Here is a 27,210-nt window from a genome sequence, read left to right on the forward strand (position 1 = left end):
CCTCCCACCCTGGCCCCACAGCGCCGGGCGCTCAGACAGCTGGGGGCAGAACAAGAGGAAGGAAGCTTGAGGGCTAGAGCAGGGGACAAGGAGCCAGTGAGTGGGGTTGAGAGCTGTGGCCCAGGAGACAGGAGGCCGCCCTGTCTCCCCGTGCGCCCCCAGAGCCAGCCTGCCTGCAGCACCACGCAGGGAAGAGAGGCAATTCCTCATTCAGCTTCAAGAACCGAACCGCAGCAGGCGGGAGAGGGAAGTTTATTAGCGCAGCCCCGGCTGGGGAGCAGTGAGTCCCGCACATGCAGACCCGCGGCGCCCAGACAGGCCGTGCACCACAGCGAGGGGAGGGCCTGGAGATCGCTGCCCCTGGGCACGCAGACAGCAGCCCACAGCTCCAGATGCTCATCTGTCCACCTCCCCGAAGACAATGTCCTGCGTCCCTGCCGAGGAGAGGGGCTGTGAGACGGCGAGGTCCAGCCCCTTCCACCGTCCCATGCCCCAGCTTGCGGGGGCAGCAGCAGGGATTGGGGGCAGCACAGCCTGCCTTGCTTTGGGCAGAGGAGTTCCCCCCAGCTCCTCAAGCCCCCGGCAGGGGGAGCAGGCAGGCGCACCCCCACACCCACAGGAACACCCCCCCCGGCCCAAGAGGAACCCGGGGTCCCAGAGGACACACTGCTGTGGAGTCCGCAGGGGCTGGCCCCCGGCCCTCCAGGCAGGCCACACTCCCACCCACCCACGCCAGTCACAGGGGATCACTGATGGCCCCCCCCCCCGCAGCCTGCCCTGCCCAGAGCCCCAGCGTACCGATGATGGCCACCACGTCCGCCAGCATGTGGCCCCTTGACATCATATCCAGGCCGGCCTGGGTGGGGAGAGACATATGACTGAGGAGCAGCCAGGCCCAAGCCAGCTGGCTCCATTACGCGCCCCCCAGCCAGCAGGAAGAGCCGCACACACCCAGCCAGCAGGACCTCTGCGCACGCAGCAGCCGCCCAGGGCACGCGCCGAGCCCAGAGTCCCCATGCTGCTGCCGCCTGCCTCCCTCCAGCCCCACCTGGGACGTGCGCTTCTAGCCAGCTGCTCTGTGTACCTACAGCCTGCCCGCCCCCAGCTCAGGTCAGCCCAGGACATGTCCCGATCCCTCCCCTACCCCCTGCCTCCAGCTACTGCCCGGGACATGGGCCTATGGCCACCCCCAGCTCCACCTCTAGCCTCCCCCAGGATGTGCGCCTACAACCCCTGCCCTGCCTCCCCCCGCCAGCTCCCAGGGCAGGTGGGACCAGAGCTACACAAATGGGGCCGGAGAGCAGCGGGATGGACCAGGCATTTCCGGCTCCTCCCTGCAGAGCATCTTTAAAGTGAAACCTCCCCCTGCTCTCCCCAGCCCCTTCCCTCAGAGCACCCAACATCCCTGAAGCGAGACACTCCCCCCGCTTCCCAGATGGCCCCATCTACCCCCAGAAAGCTCTTACCAAGTGAGCGAAGCCGGGGGCCTTGATCTTGCAGCGGTAGGGGCGGCTGCTGCCGTCAGAGACGAGGTAGACACCAAACTCGCCCTGGGGGCCAGAGCAGGGAGCGGACAATGCAGGCAGAGGCTCAGCCCTCCCCCAGCCAGCTCAGGGCAGTGCCAGTCCCACAGCCAGGGTGGCATTTGGTGCCCTCCCTGCAGACAGGCCTGTCCCTCCTCCCCCAGGGCCCCACACCTGCAGGGTCCAGCAGGACTAGCCTGTCCCAGTGGTGAGGACCCAGGAGGGAACAGGGGCACACAGCAGCTGGCACAAAGGGTTCCAGGACACGGACGAAGCCACCAGCTCATCACAGGATGGCAGAACCGAGGGGAGCCGCGCAGGGTGGGGCTGTCAGCGTGTGACTGGCCCATCTCCCATGAGCTGCCCCGAGCCCTGTTCTCCTCAGCCAGGGAGATGGGATACGACTGGCGCTCCCTGCCATCCCCTTGTGCCGGCCCTTTCCCCGGGCACTGCCAGCCCACTGCTGACAGCCGGGGGGGGGGGGGGGGGGGGGGGGGGCAGCTCTGACCCATCCCCAGAAGCCACAAGGCAGGCGCAAGAGCTCAGACATCACCCGTGGCTTTTGATGGCCCCAGAACGTGCCTCCAGCTCACAGGCCCATAGCCAGGGCTAGACCAGGGCACAGGTGGGAGGACTGGGGGAGGGACCCGGCCAGACACTGCTGCCCCTGTACAGGGGGCAAACTCAGAGGTGAAGGTTAATGTGACCAGCAGAGGGCACAGCAGGTACCTTGGGGGCCTCGATGGCCGTATAGGTGGCTCCGGGTGGCACCTGGTAGCCCTCTGTGTACAGCTTGAAGTGATGGATCAGTGACTCCATGGAGGTCTGCGCAGAAGGGAATCCACAGCATCAGACAGGCTGCCTGGGTCGCCCCAGCCCCATATCCCACGACATAGAAAGCAGCACGGACCCCCTGCCCCCAGCAAGGACAGCCACCAACACCGGCCAGTCACAGGACCGGAGTCGGGGCTCGGCCACTGACTCGCTGCACGACACTGGCCCACTCGCTCCTGAAATGCGGCTGCCAAGACTCCCCAGCCCTGCCCGGTGCCACAAGACTGCGGGCGTTGCTGCCCCCTGCCCTACCCTGACCTGCAGGGACCAGGAGTGCTGTTCTCAGCCCCGGGCGCAAGGCCAGCTCCCTTCCTCCTCTGCCCCCAGTGCCAGGTCTCCAGTGCGGCGGCAGGCGAGAGCCCCCACCTTGCATCCCAGCCCAGCAAAGGCACGCCTTCCCCTGGGAGGGACAGCTGCACTGACCTGCCGCCACCCCAGAGATGGCTGCTTCTCTGGACTGTGCCTCCTGGGGCCGGAGACAGCCCATCCCTGTGCTGAACACAAGCCAGGCGCAGGGCAGGAAGAGGAAAGGCTGTTTTCCCCATGAGGCAGTCAGCAGGCCAGTGGTTCCCCAGGCTCCCATAGGGCTGAAGCTAGGGCTCCTGGGCTAGTCACCAGCCCCTTTTCCTTCCCATCCTCCGCAGCCACTCACGCGTTGCAGCACCAGGGAGCCTGGCCCCTGCGCCAGGTCCTGTACATCCTGGAACCCGCCAACCAGACCGCCCCGTCATCTGCCTGCTCCTGGCTCCAGCAGGGCACAGTGCTCCTCAGCCAGGCAGGTCTGCACCAGGGACATGGGGAAACAGGACTTGCCCCAGGCCAGCCGCCACCTGTGGCTTGCACCAATCCGCACCCACCCCGCAGGGCAGGAGGGCCAGGGGACCCAGGAAGCTGTCACCACCGAGGGGCTGCTGCCCCCTCCCCTGCCACAGGACGCCCCTCAGAGGAAGGCACGAGAGAACGGCACCGGTTTTCCGCAGCTGGGCTCCAGCCCCTGCCCACAACAGGGAAGTGCCCCGGCTCCCCCCCAGCACACGCCCTGTCCGCGGTCTCCTGCTTTGCCAGGAGCCAGGCCCTGCTGCAGGCTGGGGCAGGTCACAGTGCACCTAAGAGATAACCAGCATCCTCCGCCCCGCCGGGGTCCCGCAGGCTTTTACCTTCATTTCCACTCTCTTGGGAGGAGAGACTTTGGCATCATCCACTTTGATCTCCCCCTCGGGCATCTTGTTGAGACACTGCACAATGATGCGGAGTGACTGGCGCATCTCCTCCACCCGGCACAGGTACCTGCCGCCGCAGGAGGGGAGGTGGTGGTGGTGGGGGGAAAATCAGGCTTAGCCCCAGGCCGTGGGGCCAGGCGGCAGGACCGTCAGCCAACAGCCAAGCCTGGAGCAGGCTCCACAACAACCAGGAAGGGACCTGTGCTTGTTCCAACCCCCCGGCGCCCAGGGCACCCCGGGGAGGCGGCTACTGGGCTCGAGCCAGGTGACACCCAGCCCTGCCATGGAATCAGTTATTCCTCGTTCCTTCCCGGGAGAGCTAGCAAGGGACACGGCCCCCCCGCAGGGTCAGCCCCTCCCAATCACCCCAGGGACACCTCCCCCGCCCCCCGCAGGGTCAGCCCCTCCCAACCACCCCAGGGACACCTCCCGCCCCCCGCAGGGTTGGCCCCTCCCAACCACCCCAGGGCCATGCCTCCCCATGGGGTCAGCCCCTGACAGACCTCCCCGCCCAGGGACACCTCCCCCCCCCGTGGGGTCAGCCCCTCCCAACCACCCCAGGGACACCTCCCCCCCCCGCAGGGTTGGCCCCTCCCGACCACCCCAGGGACACCTCCCCATGCGGTCAGCCCCTGACAGACCTCCCCGCCCAGGGACACCCCCGCCCCACGGGGTCAGCCCCTCCCAACCACCCCAGGGACACGCCCCTCCCCAGATCAGCCCCTCATCCCAGAAGACCACCACCTGGGACAGGGACCCCCCCAGCGCCACCTCCCCACACGCAGACGGCACCTGTCATAGCAGTCGCCCCGCGATCCAATTGGAACATCGAACTCCACCTGGTCGTACACGTCGTAGGGCTGGGTTTTGCGGAGATCCCACTGGATGCCAGAGCCACGGAGCATCACCCCACTGGGAAGGGGAGAGGAAAGGGTCGGCCGGGCGGCAGGGGCCAGGATGGGGCTCCTCCCTACCCAAGATCCCAGCCTGGCAGGGGCCAGCCCCAGACACAGCTGAGGAAAATAACCCTGCCACGGACTGGTCCCAAATCCACAGCCCATAGGAAGTTCCTTCTTTAGCCGGGGCACTCGGCAGCCTCCCTGGCCCAGCAGGGTCTCCATGTAGCCCACCACTGCTGGGCAAGCAAGGAACAGCCAGGGCTCGGGGCCAAGTCAGGTACAGAACACAGGACTCCACCTACCCAGCTCTGGCCACTAGCCAGTGCTGCCTAAGGGACACCACCCGCACCAATCGACTTCTGGGAAGTGGGCAGGCCTAAGCCAAAGCCCACCCACCGCTAAGGCCCCTCCCCTAGTCTAGTGGGAGGGGCTACTGAACCCAGGGACCACCTGGGGGCACACCGCAGCTACGACCAGGGCATCTGCTGCCAAGCTGCGCCCAGGCCTGGCACTGGTGCTCTTTGCACACACCCCGCCCCCCGCCAGCTGCCTTGCCCCTGCACACTGGGGCAGTGGGAGTGGTGCTCTGACAGGCCGAGCTCAGGCCTCCTCTCCAGGGAGCTCTCCACCACAGGCACCAGCAGCCAGCTGGCCTTAGCCAAGTCCAGTCTGGGAGCCTCAGCGCAGAGCCAGCTCAGAGGGCCTCAGGCTCAGTCCCCCTTTAATCTCTAGGGGGCACGTCTCACACCTGTTGCGCTACACCTAGTCCAGGCCCACCTGAGGGGCAGTGCACACCGGCCCGTGACCGCTTCCCTCCCAGACCAGAGGCATCTTCTCACCCCGCTTGTGCCCAGGGCACTCTCTGCTTTCCACACCATCACCCACCCACTGACATGCAGGTACGGCTGGCCCATAGGGGCAGTGGGAGCAAGCGTAGACCTCACTGCCCCAGCATGCTCCCTCCCGCCCAGGGTACCGCGCACGAGCCCAGTAAGGACAGTACCTAAAACCGTAATTGAGAGCATCCTCGGCGGTTACAACTCCAACGTCAACCGTGCGATTCTTCCAGATCCGATTGTGAGTGAGCATCTGTGGGGGGACAGAGCGTGAGCACAGGGAATCACCACCCCCTGCCTGCTTCAAATACACTCGCAGGTCATGGACAGTTCAGAACCCCAGTACTCCAAGGCATTTCCCCGAAATGCAGCCAGCGCTGGGGTGGAACAGATGTCAACAGCTCAGTTGCACTCCATGTTCTGAGCCTCCCTCGACTCCCCCTGCAGCAGGGAGCGGGATTCTTCTTTTTCTGCCCTTGATGGTGGTGATGGGTTTGAGCTCACCTTGGACACTTGAATCCAAACCTTGACCAGTTGCACCAAACGGTCTTCCATGACCATGAATTACGCACAAGAGGCTCAAGCAGACAGCCCAGCCCCCCAAGCTATAGCGCCTCCACACACAGTGGGGCCTGCTGCAAAGAGAGGCTCTGCTGCCAGCCCCCCCGGCCTCACACAGGCAGAGAGCTCCTCACCTTGCAAGGTGCAGGACTCTGGGCAGCAGCTCCTTTCGGGGCTGTACGAGCTGCTCACTACAAGGGAACTCTGAGGGGTCTGGATCAACTGAGGCGTGACTGGGGGCTGGGTCAGCCAACAGAGGCTTCAGGGGATGATCTGGTTTGGCCTGACACAGGATGGGGAAGAGACAGAGTGCACAAAACCTCCCTCAAGCCCTGAGACACACGGACCTGTGGGGCTGGAGCCCAGGTGGGTGGGGGCAGAAGATTCCTGCATTCCCTCATCCCAAGCTGGGGTCCCCTGCCCAGGGAACAGACGGCAGAGAACAATTCACACCATCCTAGGACTGGAAGAGACCTCGGGAGGTCATTGGGTCTAGCCCCCGAATTCCAACCCCGGTTCACATGGCAGTTCAGCACAGGGGCCGCACCTCTTCCAGCTCGTCGATCCGGATGGAGAAGTTTTTGCTGAATTCATAAATATCGTCCATCAGCCCCAGGGGCATGTCCTGGGGGAGGGAAGGGGAGGGGTTAGCACAGGCGGCATCTGAGCGCTTCCTGCAGGACGCGTGTGCCCGTGGGGTGCGGGGAAGACAATGCTTGAAGAACTCCAGGGTAGGGGTGAGGGAGGATCACCCAGCAACCAAGGAGCAGGGCTGCTGCTAAGTCTGAGTGGTGCAGGCAAGACCCCAGCCAGCTCCCCATGTGCCCCCCACCCCCGCCTCCCGTTCAGAACCAAAACTGGCCCTCAAGAGACAGAAGGTGCATCTCCAGCAGCACGCAGCCGCTGCCTGACCTCGGGTGTCAAACCAGCCTGGAGGAGGGACAAGGAACCCGGGGCAAGATCCTGCCTTGGCCTGACCAGCTGCAGCCCCTATTACACCAGTCTGTGGGGAGGGGCAAAAGACCCCAACTCCCCTGCTCTGGGCCATGGGGGTGAAGGCTGCAGCTGCAAGAGGCAGGTTTTACCATGTGCCTCCTGCCGGCCCCCTTAGACACCCTCCCTGGTGGGACGAGGGGTTCCTCTCCCTCAGGACAGTGCCTGCTCCCCGACTGGAGCTGCCGGCAGTGGCTGGCAAGGCCGGCACTGCAGGGCTCCCAGCAGCAGGGACTCTGCACCAGGACAAGGGGCTCAGCAGGAATGGGGCCCCCACAACGGGAAGTGCAGCTCACGAAGACAGCGGGCGGGGCTTGGGTGTTCCTGCCCAATCCAGCGCAAGCTCGTCTGTGGCTCTGCCCACCCCAGCTCCTGCCGCGCAGCGACTGGGGGCCAGGTCCTTTTGTGAGCAGCAGAGCGCACGGGGGTCCATAGAGCAGGTCCTGGGACCACACGCAGCCCCATCAGACTGCCTCATGCTGGAAGCACGAGGTCGGAGGCAGACCCAACTGCGGAGGGACCGGGTCAGCGCCGCACTGTACCTGGTGCACCCCACCTGGCCGGACATAGGCTGCATGCATCCGGGCCCCGGAGACCCGCTCGTAGAACTCGAACATCTGCAGGGGAGAGCAGAACACTGCTCACGCCCATGCCCGGCTCCCTCTGCCCACAGGGCACCAAGCACAAGCAAGCTGGGCTGGCTGGCCAGCCTTAAAATGCTCCCCAGCCCTGGGGCGATCCCAGCTTGGCCAGCTCCACCCCAAGGAGCAACCCAGAGACCCTGCTCCCAGGGGCACGAGGAGCAGCCAATGGCTGTCGCTGCCAACACCCTGGCACAGGCTGGGCACATGCCCCAGAAGGACCCTGCTCCAGGGCATCGCTGGTGAACTAGGAAGCACCAGAGAGTCCCAAACGAGCCAGTCCAGCCCAGGCTGTGGTGCGCGCCTGGCCTGCACGCCGAGCAGGGCGCTCAGTGTAGACTGCCCTCCCAGGAGTCGCTCCTCTTTGTCTTCTCCAGGGACACCCAGTGCCTGCAACGGCCCACGCAAAGGGCCCCGCCGCAGCCTGCCAGGGAGCCAGGCAGGAGAGAAGCCCAGGGCAGCCCCATAACAAAGGAAGACAAACAGGACCTATGGGGCCGGTGTAATCCATCCAGCCTTTGGCAAAAGGCTGCTTAGCACTGGCCTGGGCTGCAGAATCTACAGCAGCAGTGCCCGAGCTAGCAGCTGATTCATGGGCAGCACCACCTGACTCAGGCTGCTGTCAGCGTGCCCCTGCGCCCAGGGGGATTTCCGCCCAGGGCCCTCACCCTGCTCCAGATTTAGCTCTGCCTGCGCTGAGCTCCAGTGTCCCGGCTGAACCACACGCTGCCCTCCCCTGCTGGGCCAGGAGAATCTCCACCCATTTCAGCACTGCCCCATTAGCTGCCTTTTGGGGTGGGCACTGGCTGCGGAGAGCAGAGGGCCCTGACTCGTTGGCTTCTGGCCACCCAGCTCCACTCCCCTAGGGAAGCGCGCTCGGGCAGGTGGCTCCAGTTAGAGCTGGCTCTGGGCTTTACCTTCTCTCTCTCTTCAAACAGCCAGAAGAATGGGGTCAGAGCCCCAACATCCAGGGCGTGGGTAGTGAGAGCCATGACATGATTCATAAGCCGTGTGACCTCCCCAAAGAGAACTAGACAGAGAAAGAGAGAGAGACCCCCAGTGAGTGTGAAACAGGCAGTGTACAGCACGTCTGACACATGGGGGGGGGGGAGCGGCAGGCAGACCAGCACGCGTCTGATATGCCTGTGCACGTGGGAAGGGGCAGGAGGCAGGGACTGCCTGCCCCCGCCCCCCCCCCCCACACACACAGAGCAGCGGAGTATGTGTGCAACACACCCATGCACAAGAGGAAGGGGCAGGCAGGTAACGTGTCTGACACACCCACTCTCAAGGGGAAGGGACAGGTGGGCGGTGTGTACCCACGGAAGGGGTAAGTGGGCAGGCTGAGCAGGTCCCAAGATGCCCGGGTACATGGGAAAGGGCTCAGCCCTTCGCGGGCCCAGGGCAGGTCGGTCTCCAGGAAGGATGCAGGGGCAGGCGGCCAGCCCATTGGGGCAGGAAGCTCCCAGCTCTCAGCAGTGCCCTCTTCTGGCCTGCTTCAGAGCTGACCCAACAGGCTCTGAGGAGCTGGGCACCAGGGACATGGGAGCAAGTACGGGTGTGACGGGAGTTCGCCCACACTCAGAGGGGAGCCAAGAAGTGTGTCCGCCCCCCAGGGGAAGAGGGAACGTGGGAAAACCCAGGGCAGAGTTGAGCACGGGACCCCAGATGCCTTGAGCGTCTTCCTCCCACAGTGCACTATGGGTGATGGGCTCTGACCAAAGCAGCCGGGCAAAGGGGGCCTGGCCACACCTTACTCCTAGGGAGGGCGCAGCTGGATACCTGGACAAACGGGCGCTGGCCTTGAAGGTGCCAGCTACAGAGCATGGGGCAGGTGCAGCAGGGAGGCACATAAAGGGGAGCTGGGGGGCTCCCAAAGGAACACGGAGGGGCTGACTCTCTCTGAACCCGCCTCCCGAGCGGGCTGCCCAGCTGGGGAAGGGGATGCAGGGCAAGAGGAGCCGACGGCTCACCTCGGATCCACTGAGCCCTGAGCGGCGGAGAGATGTTTAGCAGCTTCTCCACTGCCAGGGAATAGGCCTGTTCGTTGCACATCATGGACACGTAGTCGAGACGATCAAAATACGGCAGAGCCTGCAGCGGAGAACAGCCGTCGGGTGCTCGCTCCCCCAGCACTTGCCTGGACCACGGCCTGCAGACACAGCACGGCCCCGGCGCAGGCCGACCCTCGCAGGGCCGGGGCCAAAGCGGGGAGATCGTGGGGGAACTGTGCCCGGAAGGGAGGGGAGAAGCCATCTAGAACTGCTGGGCACTTCTTCCTACCTCGGCCAAGGGCACTCGCATCAGCGCCCCGCCTCACGCAATGGGCAGAGAACCACAAGCAGCCAGGGCCTTGATTTTCACGCCTCTCGGACAGGCAGCCTGGCCCCTCGGGCACTGCTTCTGCGGCAGCAGAGGGGAGAGTGCCCCCGTGCGCTCACCAGCAGCAGGGTTAGCTGGGAGCCGCCCACCCAAGGGCTGACAAGGAGCCATAGAGCTTGCGCCACTGAGGTACCCCATGTGCAGGCTTGTCACCTGGGGAACCCAAGAGCAGCCCAACACAAAGCACATCAAGGTTCTCCAACTTCTCTTCTCAGCTCCCCCCCGCACTTCCTAGTTAGGGAACATAGTCACACAGGCCAGCAGCAAAGAGCAGGGGACAGGCCACACCTGCAGCCAGGGACGACGTAGAACTGGGGCGGATGGTACTCCCTTCCCACTCCCTTGTGGTGGCTGGGATGGGCCCCACCCCACAGAACCCCACACGTTCCTCCACATCCCCCTAGGGAGGCAGGTCCCAGTTTGAGAACTGCTGGCCCAGACAGCTTGATACTTCCAATGGCCCATGCACCCCAGGACATTCCTCTGCTGGTGGCTTTGTGCCCAAGACCAGCGTGAGGGGACTGGAGAGCCCTGCTGCAGGTCTCCCTCAGGCCGGATCTCCCAGGCCAAGCAGCACTGCAGCGCGACACGCCTGCTCCTCCCAGAAGCCGAACATTTCCCAGTCCAAAGGAAGTTGCAATCCAACAGAGGACTACGACTCCCAGAAGGCTTTGCTCTCCACATTCCATAGTTTCCTCTGGGTCACCTACAAGTCTACAGCTACAGCGCGTGGGACATGCAGGGGAAAGTCCCTGCCTGCCACCGAACCCTGGGCTGCCTGCAAGGCCCCTGGGAGGAGCTTTCCAGGGTTGGTGTGTGGGTCTGGGGATCACAGGGCACCGGGAAAGGGTCATGTCCCAATGTGTGCATCAACAAAGTGTGCTGGGACCCAGCTCGCACCCTTTGGCAGCAACACAGGTGTTGCTGTCACTCAGGCAGGTGGGCAGCCCCCCTGGCATTACCCAGCTTGTGGCTCACCCTCTCCTGACCAGGCCACCACGGAAGAGAAAGCAGAGGGACTGGTGCTGCCGACAGCGGTGCCAGCTGACCAGAGCACCGTGGTGTAAAGCAGGAGGAGCTCTGCTCAAGTCCCTGCACCTCCAAGGCCAGAATCCGATCCCCCCAGCCCCTAGCTGCAGGCGTAGCCTCAGGACAGAGCCGTGCTACACGCGTGCCCTGTGCCTCTAGAAGAGCTGCGTACGGAGGAAAAGACCTTTCAGATCATCCTCTGAGCTTCCCCTGGGATGTCCCTGGGGCTCCCGCCCATCCAGTGCAGAAGCAGCTTGTCCATGGCACACAAGTCACCCTCCTGTCTGTGCACAGGACAGAGCAGTGCCAGCTTCGGAGCTGAACAGCGATTGTCCCTAGTTGCACAGACATGAAAACTGAGGCAAGGAGGCATGCCGCAACCCACCCCCAAGAGGGCGGAATGGGATATCCTTCCTCTAACCACTCAACCACCTCCCACCCCCCAAAACCTCAGACAGCCCCAAGCCAGCATCTGAGGACCTGAAAGCGAAACCACAGGCTGGCCTGAAAGAAGCACCAGCCTCCAGCAGGCTGCATCTGCAGCAGAAGGGAAGTGCGACTTGGCAGGTCTCTCCGTGGAACACCCCCCTGCCCCAGCTTAGAGCCCAGCGCACACACTGAGCCCCCCCCGCCAGCAAGTCACCATCGCAACTCACCTTCATTTACATCTCTTGCTGTGAGCCCCCAGCATCCCGCCCCTCGCCCCCCCCGCACATATCCGGCCGCCTCTCTGCTCCCAGTCACTCAGCACTTGCCCAGCTCCCGCCCCTGCTCTGCAGAGCCTGTACTCACCTGCCCCCCCGCCCCCCTCAGTTTACAGCGCACAAGAAGGGACTTGACCGCTGGGAGTCGCCTGCCTGCAAAGCCACTGCAGCCAGTTGCGGCCGCCAAGGGAGCACGTCACCAAGCTTTGGCTGCGTGCCCCAGGCACATCCGGAGCCGTCTGGCACCCGCAGCTGCGCTTGGCTCCAGCCCCATCTTACTGAGCTGGATTCCTTTGAGCGCCGCTTTGCCAGCTGCTCAAGAGGTTACGCAGGATCAGGACAGTAAATCCAGGGAGCTCCATTTACGAACCCCTAATGCAAAGTCTGGCAGGCCACACCGTCCTCCCGGCTGCCTCAGGGGCTGTTGACGTCTCTTGTCAAAACAAGAGACACGCACGTGCGTGGTTTTGGTCCTGCTTGTGTCACCCCTTGTTCTTCAGTCTGAAGGGCAGAATCTCCGTGTTCCCTGCTGCTGACCCGCCCATAGTGCCCGTCGCCTTTTCCAACCAGAAATCTGACCTAGGACCCGAGAGCAAGACCCCTCCTCAGAGCGGGAAATGGACTTGCCCTACAGCGAGCAAGCTGGGACCGGAACCAGCTGCCCACTCACACCAATGGACCACACTGTCTCTCTAAGCAGAGATGCTCTGCTCACTGCCGCTCCTCCCTGTGCTCAGGGTTCGCAGGTATGGTACATCCCAAGCCACGCCCCCCATACAAACTAGGCTGCCAGGGCAGTCCCCTCTCCCCTCCGGCCACAGCCAGGGACAGGCCGCCCCAGGTCACTCTGCAGTATGGACATGACCAATTGCACCAGGGCCCCATCCCGCCTGCCAGGCAGGGCTTGCTCGGAAGCACCAGGGGGAGGCTGCGGCAGCACTGGTGACTGCAGGCCGGTGCTGTGGGACAGCCGAGCAGGGAGCCTCAATGCCTCTCTCTGGCAAGAGCTGCAAGAGGCTGGAGACAAGCCCGCCGTGGGGCATCAGTCCTTTCTAGAACCGCCATCTGTGCGGGGGACAGAGGAGGAAGCCGCTGATCCCCCAGGGCCCTACCACGTAGGGAAATCCCTTTGGGAAATCCCCAGGGACTTCTATGGGAGCTGGGCTTGCAGAGCAGCTGCAGGATCAGGCCCAGAGGCAGACAGCTAGAACCCACCACACTGCTGCCCTGTGCTGGGATGTCCAGGCAGGCACAAGTCTGCCTCACTGGCCAGGGCCCTGGGCGTCCCAGCCCTCCCACTCCCAGCAGGGTTACCTGGAGATAGGTCTTGTACTCAATGAGTTTCTCTGTGCCACGGTGCAGCAGGCCGATGTGTGGGTCGCACCTCTTCACAGTCTCTCCGCTCAGCTCCATGACCAGCCGCAGGACCCCATGGGCAGCTGGGTGCTGGGGCCCGAAGTTCAAGGTCATGTTGGAAATGTTCTTCTCAGCTGGAGGGTCCTTGTCTGCTCAGGTGCAGGAAGACCAACAGAGGCCATGAGATGGCAGGGTGCACCTGCAGACAGCCCTGGCAGGGCCGGGCCGGGCCGGGCTCTGGGGGAACCACAGCCCTCCTGCCCCACTGCGCTAGAAGGGCTGAGCAAGCAAAGACCTCAGGGACTCGAGGGAATTCCAGCCCTCCTGGCCCATGGGACTGCCACCACTGAGGAGCAGTCCTGTCCATCCTGGCATGCACTGGGCTTGACTTTAGGAACGGCACATCCTGCAGGCCACCCCACACCTGTCGCCCTCAGCCAGGGCTCCCTCTAATCTCTTCCGCCCATGGGCGGAATAAATTTTGCCACGCGCCCCAAGGCACATGCAGACGTGCACCACCAACAGAAACAAGCTGCGGCTGTGGGATCAGCCGGGTGGCACCCGACTCTCTCCTGGTCGGCCACGCAAGAGCTCCGCTCACCAGGAAGGCTGCTCTCAGGTCTCCCTGCTCACTTCACATCCCTCATGGTTTTCGTTTGCTCTGGGGGATATCCCACTGACTGCTCCCCTCTCATCACTGTGCGCAGGGCAGGCTAAACGGCTGCGAGCCCTATGCAAGCCCTGGGACCAGGAGCGTCTAGCTGTGCTTTGCAGGGAAAGCAGGGGGGAAGGGCACAATCTGGCTTCCTCCTTGCTCCCAGCAGAGCTCAGTGCTGGCCCCAGAAGGACCACATAGGAGGAAGCCTCCTGGGGGCCAAACTGTCCCAAACTTGGTCTCTGCCCAGCAAGGGGCTTGGAGGAGAATCTTGCAGGCTTCTCACGCAAAAACGGACCACGTTTCCCTCCACGGGACTGGAGCAGCTGAAATGGGAGAATTCCTACAGCAAAAGGCCACAGCCTGAGCAGGGCTCTGCTCCGCCATGTCGGAAACACACGGAAGCACCATATGGAGCAAGGCTGCGCATCCAAACACACGCGCAGCCCACGGGCCACCCGCGGGTCCTGCTGAGCGCCAAGCAGGCTTTCCCCTGCCAGGCCCGCCTACAACTGGCAGTTCTTCCATCCACCAGCAGCATACGGCTCAGTGGCCAGAGAGACAGCAAATACACTCTCAAAACTGCCTGCTACTAGGACATGGGTTCAAAGGAACCTGCCAGCTAAAAAGCAGACAGCACTTCATGCAGAACACCTCCTCCCTGTAACGAGCAGCAGTCTGAATAACGAGCAGCCACGGGAAAGCTGCTCTCCTGACTTCTTCCCACCTGGGCTCTTCCCCCCTGCCCTGGCCTTCCTGCACCTCAGATCTCCTCTTCTTATTTCACATGCAACGCCCTGGGGCTTGGATTTCCAAGGCCGCTGAGGGAGGTTTCATAGCTCTGGCCCAACCAGCACAGCACAAGCCAGAGAACGTCAGTCCATGATTCCTGCTATCTGCACATATCACAGGATCAGGCAACAAATCTTTTAAAGCAGCGTGTCCAAAACAGATTCACCGGATTGCCACAGTCCCTCCCTCCCCCAGGCCAGGCTCACACACTCCCACAAACCCTCCTGTCTGCCCCCGCCAGGAGATTACTCACCACAGCTGGGGCCACCGCTGTGTGAGCTGCCCCGAGGCTTGAGCCTGGAGTAGCTGCCTCCACCGGGTGCTTGTCCCACCACATGGCGGGGTGCATGCACAGAGCAGCTGGATGCACACCCTATGTGTGCAGCTGTCCTGAGCCACACTCACTACCTCACACAGCCCCATCTACCACGTGTACGACACTGCAGTTTTAAAGATTTCTGAGAACAACAAAATCATCACACCCCCACAGTACCTTTGTCCAGCAGCTACTTGCCCTCACCAACAACAGCGTGTGCTGCATTTGTCTTCTGAATTAGTCTGACTTCAGTCTCCAGCCACTGGACAAGCTATAATGGTGAGGAATCTTACGGCACTTTAAAAACAGATTTATCCAGACACCGGCTTTTGTGGCCAAAAGAAAGCAGACGTCCAAATAAATCTGTGAAGTGTGTCAGATACCACACGACTCGGCGGTGTTTTTGCAAATACAGACAGACAGACACGGTTACCCCTGCGAGACAGGAATGAGTCAGTCTGGCAGAGAAAGGACTAATGAGCTGTCTACTAACAGATCCCTCTTCCTGTAACCGATCACATCACTTCTTCACCTTCCCTGGAGAAGCGAATTAGGCTGAGCTTCTTTAGTGTCTCAGGCAAGTTTTCCAGACTGCCAATCCTTCCTGCCGCTCTCTTCTAAACCCTTTCCCATTTGTCACCAGTCAGGTTGAGGCAGACACCAGAATTACACACAGGATCGAGTAATGGCTAGTCCCCTGCATTTACAGCGAAGGATCACATAAGCCCTCTTAGCTACCGTATCACACTGGTAGTGCCTGCTCCCCCGATTCTCTGCCAGGACATGCCACACATGATGCTCACCCCAATAGGACCTGAGCACAAGTTTTTAAACAAAAATTTCAAAGCAGGGGGAGGGGAGGGAGGAATGCAGCTGTAGGTTAACTGAAGCATTGTATGAATTTGTGACCAAGCAGATTCAAACCTGCCTGGCCGTCCCTCCCCACCCCAGAATAGCCAGCACATTCCAAAATCAGTTATTCACACAGCTCTACTCCTAGGTCCTATTCAGAGTCACTCCAGGATACCACCCCCAGCCTCTCAGCGTGGCCTGCAGTCTTTGCTTTCACCACCTTGTGTTTGGCTGTGGTAAAACAGACTAATTTGAAGCTGCATCTTGCACAAAGCGATCTCTGGCACCAAATATACCCAACCTGTCCCCATCAATGCATCACACACAAAGCAGTTGTGTTTGCGTTTCCCACACAGCACAGGGGATACGGGTTCATCTACACACAGCTCACGGCAGGAGTGGGACCAAGCTAATCCAAGCGACACTGACAGAGGTGGGACTGCAAACCCCTACAGTGGGTTTGGCTTCACACTTAAAATGTGATAACCACCAGCACAATGACAATGCATTTAATGGGGCAGGCGTCCCTGCCAGAACTCACCGTTCCAGGGAGGAGGCTTCCATTTCTCAGTCTCCTTGGTGGGGTACAAGACTGCGCGTGCAAACTGCTGGGCCCACTCCACGTCCGGCTGCTCCTGCTTGGCGCCTCTGGCCACAGGGATACAGAAAGGGGTCAAACACAGCTAGTCCCTTCAATCTGCGCGTTTCCAGTCTCAGACTCCAGGGGCTTTTAAAGACATTGTTGCCAGGCAGGTGGGGGAGAAGGGGAGATGAAGAGGACTGAAAGAAAGACCATCTAGTACAAGAGAGCTGAGTCATGGGGAAGACCAGGATTTTAATAGGGTTCAACAAACAACAAGATAAATTCATGGAGGTTTGGTCCGTCAACAGCTGTTCGCCAGGATGGGTAGAAACGGTGTCCCCAGCCTCTGCCAGAAGCTGGGAATGGACGACAGGGGAGGGATCACTGGAGGATTCCCAGTTCTGTTCACTCCCTCAGGGGCATCTGGCATTGGCCTCTGTCGGAGGACAGAACGCTAGGCTACGTGGGCCTTTGGTCTGACCCAGTGTGACCATCCTTATGCAGGCAGCAACTTGGCAGCCCTGGAGCCTATTTCTCCCTAGTCGGGGGAGCAGCAGTACAAGCTCCCACACGTTGCTCCCACCAACCACCCTCAAGCCTGACCGAGTGGGGACTGTCTGAGGATGAGGGGAATTTACTTCCCACAGCCCACTCAGTTCTTAGTCTTGCTCCCCTGCCAAGGGGAAAAGAGTGGTAAAAACTGCCCCATGCCCTCCAACAGCTACCAACGCCTGCCCCCTTCTGTCATAAGGTGGCATCTGGCTGGGCAGCCATCGATAGACTCACAAATAGGAGGGTGACATGAAGACGTCCTACTCCTTATGGAGTGACCGCCAAGACAGAGGCGACTTTTGTGCCACGTACAGGGAAACAGACAGCCCGTCTGCTAATTTCATAAACCCTCCGTTAAAAGCCCAGACTTATGCGAACAGGATGCAAACTGGTAGCTTCACAAAGGCTTCGTTCCCACATGCCTCTGAGCTAGCCCAGTCCCCGAATCAACTGCCATCAGCAAGGACATCCGAGGGAAACCCAACGTGCTAATATGCCTGCTCTGACACAAGGGCACCACACATACCTGTCCACAGGGTAGAGGGTTGTACAACAACCCCCCCCAAACAATGAGAAGCAGTCAGGAGCCAGGGCACAAGGGCTGTGCTCGGCAGAGGACGCAACTTTCTGGAGCCCGTTCACAGGAACGGGAGTAATAATGTGAACAAACCCAGAGCATGGGCTGGGATCTATGGTCGGAGCCGAGGACGGCAGCCTTACTGGGAGGCTAGGGGAAGAACTGACAATAACCAGGGCGGCGGCAGGGAAGACAGGAGAGAACAGGGTCCCCATGGGGTGGGGACAGCAATGAGCAGGAGGTCCTGGGGGTGCAGGAGACAGAGCACTGATCCCCGGGGAGGGGGGACCCCCGCAGGGCAGGATAACAACGCCCAGGAGGTTGTGCGAGTGCAAGAGACCGGGACGGGCAGCGGGGGGAGGGAAGCCACAGGCTCCCTGGGGGAGGGGCAAAAGGCGGGGGAGCAGCGCCCGGGGAACGGGGCAGGAGAGATGCAGGGGGAGAGGTGGCCCTGGGCACGGAGGGGCGGCCCGCGGGGGGTGAGGGGGGCAGATGTCTGGGAGGGGGAGCGGCCCGGGGTGGGGGGAGGGGGGCAGTTCGAAAGGGTACCGGGGGGGAGGGGCGGCTCGCGGGGGGCAGATGCCTGGGGGAGGGGCCCGGGGGAGGAGTTCGGGGGGGGGGGGCGCTCAGGGAGAGCCGGTGGGGGGAGACCCGGCCGGGGGGGGGGGGGGGTCTCACCTGCTCGGCGCCGCCCCCAGCCGGAGCCATGGCCCTGAAGGTGCCCGCAACCTCCGCAGAGCCCTGAGCGCCGCCATCTTCCCAGCGGCGCCGCGGCAGGGAGGGCGGGACGGAAGTACCCCGCCGGCCCCTGCAGCTTCAGCCCCGTAGGAACGGCTGGCGGGCGCCGCCATATTTATTAAGGGCGAAGGAGGCGCCTGCGCTGAGCCCTCCCCGCAGCACGGGGGCGGCGCCATGTTTAGTGCGGGCTGTAGCCCCCCGCCGGGCAGCAGGGCGCCATGATGGATGAGGGCAGCCTGTTGTTGGGGGGCTGACCTGGCTCTGTGGGCCGTACCCCAGGGATCCTGGCCTGGGACCGGCTCCCAAGGGCAGTGCCCAGCCCCTCAGCGCGTTCCGCCACGGCTGGACACCAGGGGAGGTGGCTTTCAGGTCCCCTCTCCTTGCCCCCCTAGGTCTTCCCACGCTGGGCAGCTCCCAGGGAATCAGCTCCCTGGCCCCCCAGGTCCCCGCGTGGCGCCTTCAGCTCCCAGCCCTGCCCCGAGCCCGGCAGCCGCACGCTGGGGGTCACCGGCCATGGTGGGACACCCGGCGGTGCTGGGCCGGGCCCGGGCCCGTGGCAGTGCCGGGCGGGAGGAGCAGGATGGCGGCGGGGGGTTCCCGGGGATGCTTGTGACCCCGGCCCCGCCGGCTCCCAGTGGCAGCGAGGTCCAGGAACAGAACGCCGGAGCTGGGTCCGCTAGCCCCTGGCTCCCGGCGCTGAGGATCCCAGACTCTACTGGGCCTTCTGCTGAGTTGGACGGCACCTCCGCCCCCTTTGTGTCTCCTTGGGCAGCCAAGGTTGTCTACAGTGATGATGGCAACCGGGCTGCTGCCCTGGGAGCTGGGAAGGGGCTGGGAATTGCCGGCAGCGCAGTAGGACCTAAGCCAAGCCCAGACACTCACTGCCTTTAGGGTGAAATCCACATTAAGCTTCTGGAGGAGACTTAGGCAGCTGTCCAGAGAGCCCTGAGTGGGAAGCCAAAGAATCACAGAGTTGGAAGGGACCTTGGCAGGTCATCTAGTCCAGCCCCCTGCTTCAAGTAGGATCAACCCCCACTAAGTCATCCCAGCCAGGACCTTGTCAAGCCCGGACTTAAAAACCTCGAGGAATGGAGAATCCACCACGTCTCTAGGCAATACGTTCCAGTGCTTCACCACCCTCCTGGTGAAGTAGTTTTCCTAATATCTAACCTACACCTCTCCCTCTTTAACTTCAGACCATTACTCCTTGTTCTGCCATCTGACACCACTGAGAACAGTTTCTCACCCTCTTCTTTAGAGCTCCCCTTCAGGAAGTTGAAGGCTGCTCTTAAGTCACCCCTAAGTCTTCTGTTCTGCAAACTAAACAAGCCCAAATCCCTCAGCCTCTCCTCATAGGTCTTGTGCTCCAGCTCCTTAATAATTTTTGCTGCCCTCCACTGAACCTGCTCCAGCACATCCACATCCTTTTTATACTGGGGGCCCCAAAACTGGACACAATATTCCAGATGTGGCCTCACCAGTGCCAAATAGAGGGAAACAACTACTTCTCTAGATCTGCTCAAAATGCTCCTCCTTATGCACCCTAGTATGTTGTTAGCCTTCGTGGCTATAAGGGCACACTGCTTACTCTTATCCAGCCTTTCATCCACCATAACCCCTAGGTCCCTTTCCGTCTTACTGCTGCTGAGCCAGTCGGTCCCCAGCCTATAACAATGCTTGGGATTCTTCCGCCCCAAGTGCAGGACTCTACACTTCTCCTTGTTGAACCATGTTAGATTTCTTCTGGCCCAGTCCTCCAAATTAACCAGGTCACTCTGGATTCTCTCTCTACCCTCCAACGCATCTACCTCTCCCCCTAGTTTTGTGCCATCTGCAAACTTGCTGAGGGTGCAATCTAGTCCCTCATCCAGGTCATTAATAAAGATGTTGAACAAAGGGTTGGACCCACCCTGCTTGGACCTTCTGCTTTGCTTGAGAAGGGCTCTGCTTTGAACAGTGGGAGCAGCCAGGCCTCCAAATGTGCTCTTCTGAGGGTTGACAAGGAGGATGCTTGGAAGCCAGAGCTGCTGGAAGGCGTTGGGGAAAGGACAACTCACTGCTCCAGGAACCAACAGCCACAAGGGGGCTCCTGGAGCCGATCTCCGTCACCCAGCCTTTGTCTTTACCCTGCTCCATGACCCAGGAATGCAGCGCCTGCCCTGCAGACTTTCAGCTCGGTGCCTGCCCTGTGGCCTGCCTCCAGGCATGGCAAGGCAGGCAGCCTGCGAGTGTTTCTGCTCAGCTCAAGCACCACGCTGTGAGGGGTTCAAGCCCCTCCCTGCTAGGAAACATGGGGCCAGAGCGTGAAGTGGCATAGCTGGTGGTAGTGATTTTTGGTAGAGGTACTTGGGGAGCTGCTCTGTGAGGATCTGTGTGTGAGATGGGCACAGGTGGTGAGTTATATGGGTCCACCCGTGGCCAAGCACCAGGAATATTCCTGGCCCAAGAGCCCTGCTCCACCAAAGTTTTGGGCCAGGTCTCTTCCCTGCCCCTACCTACTGCCCCTATGTGCTCCCCACAGTGTGGTCCCCTGGCTCTGCGTGCCACCTCTGGGAGATGCAAAATACTCCAGGGGCTCCCACTGCCACCCCTGGCAATGCAGAGGGGCTGGAGCATCTTCCTGCCACTCACTCTGTGACACTCCCGGCACCTGAGTCTGTACAGCTTCCTCTGGAGGGGAGTGGGGTGTCTCTGTGGGCTGCTCACACAGCACCAGAGCAGTGCACAGAGACACACCTCTGTGGTGGGTTTAATCACAGAAATCCCCTTTTGGGTTGCCCCCCAATGGGCTGATCAAGCCACTGTTGCCCACCTTCCAGCCCTCTGGGGCTCCCCACCACCCTTTGGTCTCCCCCAGCCAAGGCACAGAGGTGGGGTTCCCCGCACAGCAACACAGATCCTGAACCAGATCAGCTCTGGGAGGGCTCAGCTAAAAGGCTGTCGGCAGCACCCCAAGAAACCAACCCTCAGATGGGACCAGGGCCCCAACCGAATCCATCCTACTCTGTGTAAAACTTTTATGCAGAAAAAGCTCATGAAGATGTTCGCCCCCTTCATCAGTACAAGGGAGATTTGCACAACAGTTGTCCCGTCCCTCCCCTGGTAACAATTTCTTTACACTGGGCTTGACAATGAAAGCGTTTTAATTTAGTGTAAAACATAGGATTTAAGTGGCTGCAAGAGAAAACAGATCAAAGTATGTCACTCTGTTAAAATAAACAACAGATGCCAGCTAATTCTAATATTAAGGAACTTGTTACATGCAAATCCTTACCCTGCACAATTGTTCTTATCTCGGGTAAAACTCTTCAAGACAGAGTTGATCTCAACTTTGCTCTGGCTCTACAGTTTTTTTCAGAGTTCTTCAGAGTCCTTTGTTTTCAGGTTTCTGTATGTGTATCCTCTTACGATGAACAAGGCAGTTTCAAAGACCTGTTTGCTTTCAATTCCTTAAATAGTTTCCCCCAGAGCAGGAACCCTCTTTTCAGTCTCCCCATCCCCATGGAAAAATACAAGATTCAAGCTGGATTCCAGTACTAGGTGGCATGGTCGCATATATTTCTAGGACCAACCACAGTTTGGGCTGACAGAGCAACCAAGACCATTCACAGATCGTAGGTGTGAGTACTGAGCTATTGAGTTCCTAAGTAATACCCCAATAACCCTCATTAGCACATTTAGGCTGCGTCTACACGTGCACGCTACTTCGAAGTAGCGGCAGTAACTTCGAAATAGCGCCCGTCACGTCTACACGTGTTGGGCGCTATTTCGAAGTTGAAATCGACGTTAGGCGGCGAGACGTCGAAGTCGCTAACCCCATGAGCGGATGGGAATAGCGCCCTACTTCGACGTTCAACATCGAAGTAGGGACGTGTAGACGATCCGCGTCCCGCAACATCGAAATAGCGGGGTCCTCCATGGCGGCCATCAGCTGGGGGGTTGAGAGATACTCTCTCTCCAGCCCTTGCGGGGCTCTGTGGTCACCGTGGGCAGCAGCCCTTAGCCCAGGGCTTCTGGCTGCTGCTGCTGCAGCTGGGGGTCCGTGCTGCATATACAGGGTCTGCAACTAGTTGTTGGCTCTGTGTATCTTTCACTGTTTAATGAAAGTGTGTCTGGGAGGGGCCCTTTAAGGGAGCAGCTTGCTGTTGAGTCCGCCCCGTGACCCTGTCTGCAGCTGTGCCTGCTCCCTTATTTCGATGTGTGCTACTTTGCCGTGTAGACGTTCCCTCGTTGTGCCTATTTCGATGTTGGGCTGAGCAACGTCGAAGTTGAACATCGACGTTGCCAGCCCTGGAGGACGTGTAGACGTTATTCATCGAAATAGCCGATTTCGATGTCGCAACATCGAAATAAGCTATTTCGAAGTTGGGTGCACGTGTAGACGTAGCCTTAGAGAACCAGATTCACCCTTCATATTTCTAACTTTACACACAAGAACAATACAAGCAGGAAAAGAGGATACACGTATTGAGCGGATTGTAACTTTAAAATGGGTGGGATCCATGACCTGTTTTGCATAAAACATCTTTGAGTTAAGCATATTCATAAGTCAATTTTCCTAACGCATGGGGGTGGCATGACATGCCCTGCCCAGGGCCAGCAGGGAGATGCTACCCAAGGTGGGTAACATAGGAAAGTGCAGTATCCCCTACCCCTCCAACCTCCATCCTTTGCCCCAGGCTAGTACCAGCACCCAGACTCCACCCCTTCCTGCACCCAAACCCCCTCTCAGAGCCTGCACCCAGACCACCTCCTACACCCAAACGCCCTCCCAGAGCCTGCATCACCTCCTGCACCCCAATGCCCTGCCCAAGCTCAGAGCCGGCACTCAGCGCCCAAATTCCCTCCTCCATCCAAACTCCCGCCCAGCAGCGTAGGCAGGTGGGGGAGGTTGGCAGGGGAGGGGTTTGGGCTCTGGGGAATTCTGGTCCCCACCAATATTTCTGCAAAGTTGCCACCCTGGAGTTGGGGGAGGGGGAAGCTACGTGTGTGGATTGTGTCAGGGGAAGGGGGTTGTGCAGAGTACACATATTTGCAGGCACCAGTTGTGTGTGTAGATTGTGTGTCCCTTTGTGGTGAGTGCTGGGAGGCTGTGACACATACATCTGACTCTGCAGCAGTGTGTAGCAGGGCCCTTTGGCTGTGCTGTGCTGGGGTGCTGGGGGCCCAGCCTGTGTTGCTGGAAGGCTGTGGTGAGTCAGTGGAAATCTTTACTCCCGGTCCCTAGCCACCGGTGCCAGACAGGCCCTCTGCCCTCCCACTCAGGGCTGCGGCTTCATCCCTTGCAGACATTCCGAAGTGTTGGGGGGGCTGTGGTTTGTGGAGCTGTTTGCTCTCCAAGGGCTGACATCCCATGTGCAGCTGGGACAGACCCGGCACTGCCTAGCACCCTCAGTAACCCGCTGCCCTGGCCAGAGCGCCAGCCCTCCAGCCAGGTCTTGCTGATGGATTGGCTCCCCCTCCAGCAGGAGCAAAGATGGCTGGGGACAGGCCGGTCTTTGCTGCCTGGCTTCTCTGTAGGATGCGGGAAGGGCTGGCACTGCTGGGCCTGGTCAGTCAATCCCACAGGCAGCCTCAGATGACCCAGCCAGGAGGGGAACTTGCTGCCTCTGCTTTTTTCTTCCTTCCGCATCCTCTGGCTGCAGCTGCATCTCACGTAAGCAGCAGAGACTGGGCCCCACCCACAGGTATGACAGGGTGGCTGTCACATGCTCTGGGGCAGCCTTTACCGCTTTGCAAAGAGGGAGGCAAATCCACCAGATCAGGATTCCCCGCTCATGCAATGAGCCACAAGGGGGTGAGAAAGGGACGTGACCGTCCAGGGACCACTGCGAAGACCATGAGCAATGAACCCACTGCCCTGCTAGGACTGAGGCTCACCCCGACGTCTCACAGCCTCTGAGCATGGCGCATCCATTCACCGTGCATTGCATGGCAGCCCCAGCTCCAGCCCCAGCCTGGAATGGTGCTGGGAGCTCCCTGTCTGACTGCGGGGAGTGCTCTGCCTTGTCGTCCTTGGACCTCACCACTGGGCAGCATCTGAGCTGCGGATCAGCGCCTTCAAGAGAGGCTGAAGCTGGAGCAGGCAGCCAGGGGTCCTGGTAATGGTATTTTGGAGATAATCTGGAAAGCTCCTAGGGAACCACCCAAGCAGCCCTACTCATGCTGGAAGCCTTGTTAGCTGCAGGGCTCAGAATTCCTGGGGCTGGGAACAAGTGTTCTGCAGTGGATCAGCTTGGCTCCTGTGCCTCTTTCTGTTCCTAGAACAACAGTTCCTCCTGGGGGCGGTTGGCATATGTATCTCCGTCCAACTGAGGTCTGCAGCATCCCCACCCCTGGAAAATTGCCAGTGCTCTGGAGCTTGAGAAACCCCCTGCACGAGGAGCTAAGAGGCCCCATGGCTGAACCTGGAATTCGTGGCCTTCTGTGTGGCCTGGGGCTTCAGTTTCCTGGCACACACGTGGCCCAGGGGCTGGGGGCTGAGTGTTTGCAAAGGGCTTGCAGGCCCTGCCGGTGGGGCTAACACCAGAGGAGACAGTCCTTTCATTCCTGCTAAGCAAGAGGGGGGCAGCTCTCAGTCCACCACAATTTTTGGCTATAACCAGGTGTGGCCCAAGCCTCACCCCTCCCCCTGTGTTGTACCAGGGCAGGTGAGATCAGCTGTTGCTGCAGTCGCTGTGGTCTGGTTTACACTTAGGTGCACCCATTTCCCTCGCTTGGGTGTGAAAAATCCACCCCCCGAGCAACAGCGTTTGGCCGACCTAACCCCCCGTGTAGACAGCGCTAGAATCCACCCAGGGTTTACTCTGCGCTGAATCCATCCCAGGCCAGCGTGGTGCTGATCTCTCTGTGCAACAAAGCTCCTATTTTCCGTCCCACCCATCGGAAGCTAGAGCTCCAGCCTGGCTCTGATTTGTGTCTCAGCCCTGTTTCTCATATGCCTACAGCAGTGGGATTGGATTGCTGTGAACGCTGGATATGTAACAGCCTGTCTCCAAAGCGGCAAAAGGCCAATCTGCGACTGGGCTGGTACAGAGGTGTGCCAGGGCTTATCTCTGTCTAGCGCATTTCTGCACGTTGCAGAGCGGGAGGGTGGCTAACCTTGGGTTGAGCCGAAGACAGGATCTCTCAGGTTTCACGAGGGGGAGTCGGCTGGAACGCTCAGGCCAGAGAAGCTGAGCTCTTGAATGTGGGTTTGGACTTCTTTCCTACAGCAAAGATGTTCCTCATGTTTGGCTCAGAATCCTCCCGGCAGTGGTCCCAGCTCCAGGCTAATGTTACGAGCACAGGGAGTGCTGGGGCTTGGAACCACTGCAGAACCGGCCTTCCTTGTCTGAACCCACTAGGCTGGGTAGGGTGAGCTGGAGGGGTTCATGGGTGTCGTGGTGGAGATCAGGCCTGGGCCTAGCCTGGAGACATTAGGCAGGGAGAAGGGTGTCCCGGTTCAGCCACTGGCAGGACCAGGGTAGGTGTTGCCTAGACCTAGGGGTTCGCGTGGGGCATCACTCATGGGTGCAGAGGCCAGGAACCAATTACCAAAAAGTAATAAGGCCAAGTTAGAATGTCAGGAGGTGAGACTCACAAGGCAAACCAGAAGGCAGGGATCAAGAGTCAGGGTACTGGGAGGTCAGGAACCAGGCAGCAGGATCGGGCCAGAGGATCCATGGCAGGAAGAAACCCAGTTACACACATTACTCCCTGTTTCCTCCTGTGGCTTAAATAGGGCATACTGCCCAGTCAGGAGCCCTGGGTCTCTTCCCATCAGATCATAGGGTGCAGTTTGCTGCTTAGCTGGCCTACATCGACCTTGGTCCCAGCTGGTGTCTGTGATCTGCCAGGTGGAAGATTAGCATGTGGTGACTCTGAGGACCCCACAGATGCAGGTTTGAGACCCTGGAGGTGCCTTATGGGCACAGCAGGTCCAATCTTCTCAGGGTGGTTCTCACAGATGGCTTGCATTAGGGTGGGTGCATGAATGTTTTCCCCTGGCTCCCACATGTGCTCCCTGGGCCTTCCCAGTCAATTGAATAAAGCTTAGAATCCAAGCTCTCGTGCATGACTCATTCTTCGTGGTCTTAGACGTGCCTTGGTGGGACAGGCAAATGCTCAGTATGGGGTTTCAGGAGGGATATGTGAATACCAGGTGGATTTTCAAAGCTCGGAGTAGGTGTCGTTCAACAGTGATTAGGTTACCTTGGCAAAGTGTTAGGATCTGATAAGGGCCAAGGAACTGGACGGACAACTTACAAGAGGTTATATTCATACAGACATGCTCTGTCGAGAGCCACAATTTTTGTCCTTCTGAATAGATGGGCCCTGGTTGACAATGTTGGTCTGAATGTGGCTTGTAGCTGATGTTTGTTTGTTTGTTTGTTTGTTTTCCCAGTGGCCCTTACTTCTTCTGGATTTGCTGAATCCTCTGCACCAAGTCCAGGGTGATAGGGGTAAGAGAAATCATAGGAAAGTTTGGTTGGAATAGGAGGTGGTACCCATAGGTGGCAAAGATGCCTGCTTTGTGTTATTATACGCATATTTAACATAGGGTAACAGCAAGGACTAATCATGAAAGTGTGGTTAATATAACTTCATAGGCATTGCTCTAAAATTTGATTAACCCTTTCCATCTGGGCTGAGGACGGTAGGTGGAGGAGGGCGCAGTTGGACCCCAGAACTGAGCTGTAAATTGTAACCCTCAATTAAAGGTGACAGGATCCAGCAGACCAGAAGCTCTTAAGCTGTGCTCCATGCACCACTAGTGTCTGAAAGCTCCATTCAGGTGGTCCACGAATGGTTCTTTCTGAGATGCACACCTGAGCAGCTGCACACAAACGAATGAAGGGCTGCCCACCTAATTAGTGGCTCATGGGTGTAGCTCCACTAGGGTTCCTGGACCTTGGATCCTTCCTGTAAGGTGAGGCGGTGGCTTTGGCAGGGAAAAGGAGTTGGTGGGAGAAGTCGGTGGGGAGAGGTGGGAGCAGTAGGAGGTAAGTCGGGGAAGCCGTGGAGTGAGGCGGATCTGGGATGTGTGGATCTGCAGCGGCCAGAACAAAAGGCAACTTTTCCCAGCTCCAGGGCTGCAGCTGCTTGGGGGAGACACCCCTCCTTCCTAGCCTTGGCTCTGTGGCTGCTGTGGGGGAAGGAGAGGGGCGAGACCCCTGCTGGTATTA

At 60.0% G+C, this 27,210-nt stretch overlaps 1 protein-coding gene across 1 annotated transcript; it reads right to left on the reverse strand.

Annotated features, from left to right (window-relative positions):
- Nucleotides 1-236: 236 nt before the first annotated feature.
- Nucleotides 237-18,079, reverse strand: NDUFS2 (NADH:ubiquinone oxidoreductase core subunit S2). The gene is made up of 14 exons (XM_074980711.1): nt 17,984-18,079; nt 16,135-16,241; nt 12,937-13,127; nt 9,481-9,601; nt 8,425-8,537; nt 7,409-7,483; nt 6,421-6,498; nt 5,480-5,565; nt 4,370-4,489; nt 3,515-3,644; nt 2,253-2,348; nt 1,467-1,550; nt 799-856; nt 237-434 (listed from the first exon to the last, which is right to left on the reverse strand). Exons 1-14 carry the CDS (start codon nt 18,058-18,060, stop codon nt 397-399), a joined length of 1,374 nt encoding a protein of 457 aa, XP_074836812.1. The 5' UTR covers nt 18,061-18,079; the 3' UTR covers nt 237-396.
- Between the last annotated feature and the right edge of the window lie 9,131 nt (nt 18,080-27,210).

Source organism: Carettochelys insculpta, chromosome 30 (genome assembly GCF_033958435.1).
Source record: "Carettochelys insculpta isolate YL-2023 chromosome 30, ASM3395843v1, whole genome shotgun sequence".
NCBI classification, from domain to species: domain Eukaryota; kingdom Metazoa; phylum Chordata; order Testudines; family Carettochelyidae; genus Carettochelys; species Carettochelys insculpta.

Coding starts and splice junctions, on each gene's coding strand:
- NDUFS2 (XM_074980711.1), bottom strand. CDS start 18,060: ATGGCGGCGCTCAGGGCTCTGCGGAGGTTGCGGGCACCTTCAGGGCCA. Junction 16,242..17,983: donor CTGGGGGCGGCGCCGAGCAG/GTGAGACCCCCC, acceptor CCCTGTGGCCAG/AGGCGCCAAGCAGGAGCAGC. Junction 5,566..6,420: donor GGATCGACGAGCTGGAAGAG/GTGCGGCCCCTG, acceptor GTCCCCCCACAG/ATGCTCACTCACAATCGGAT.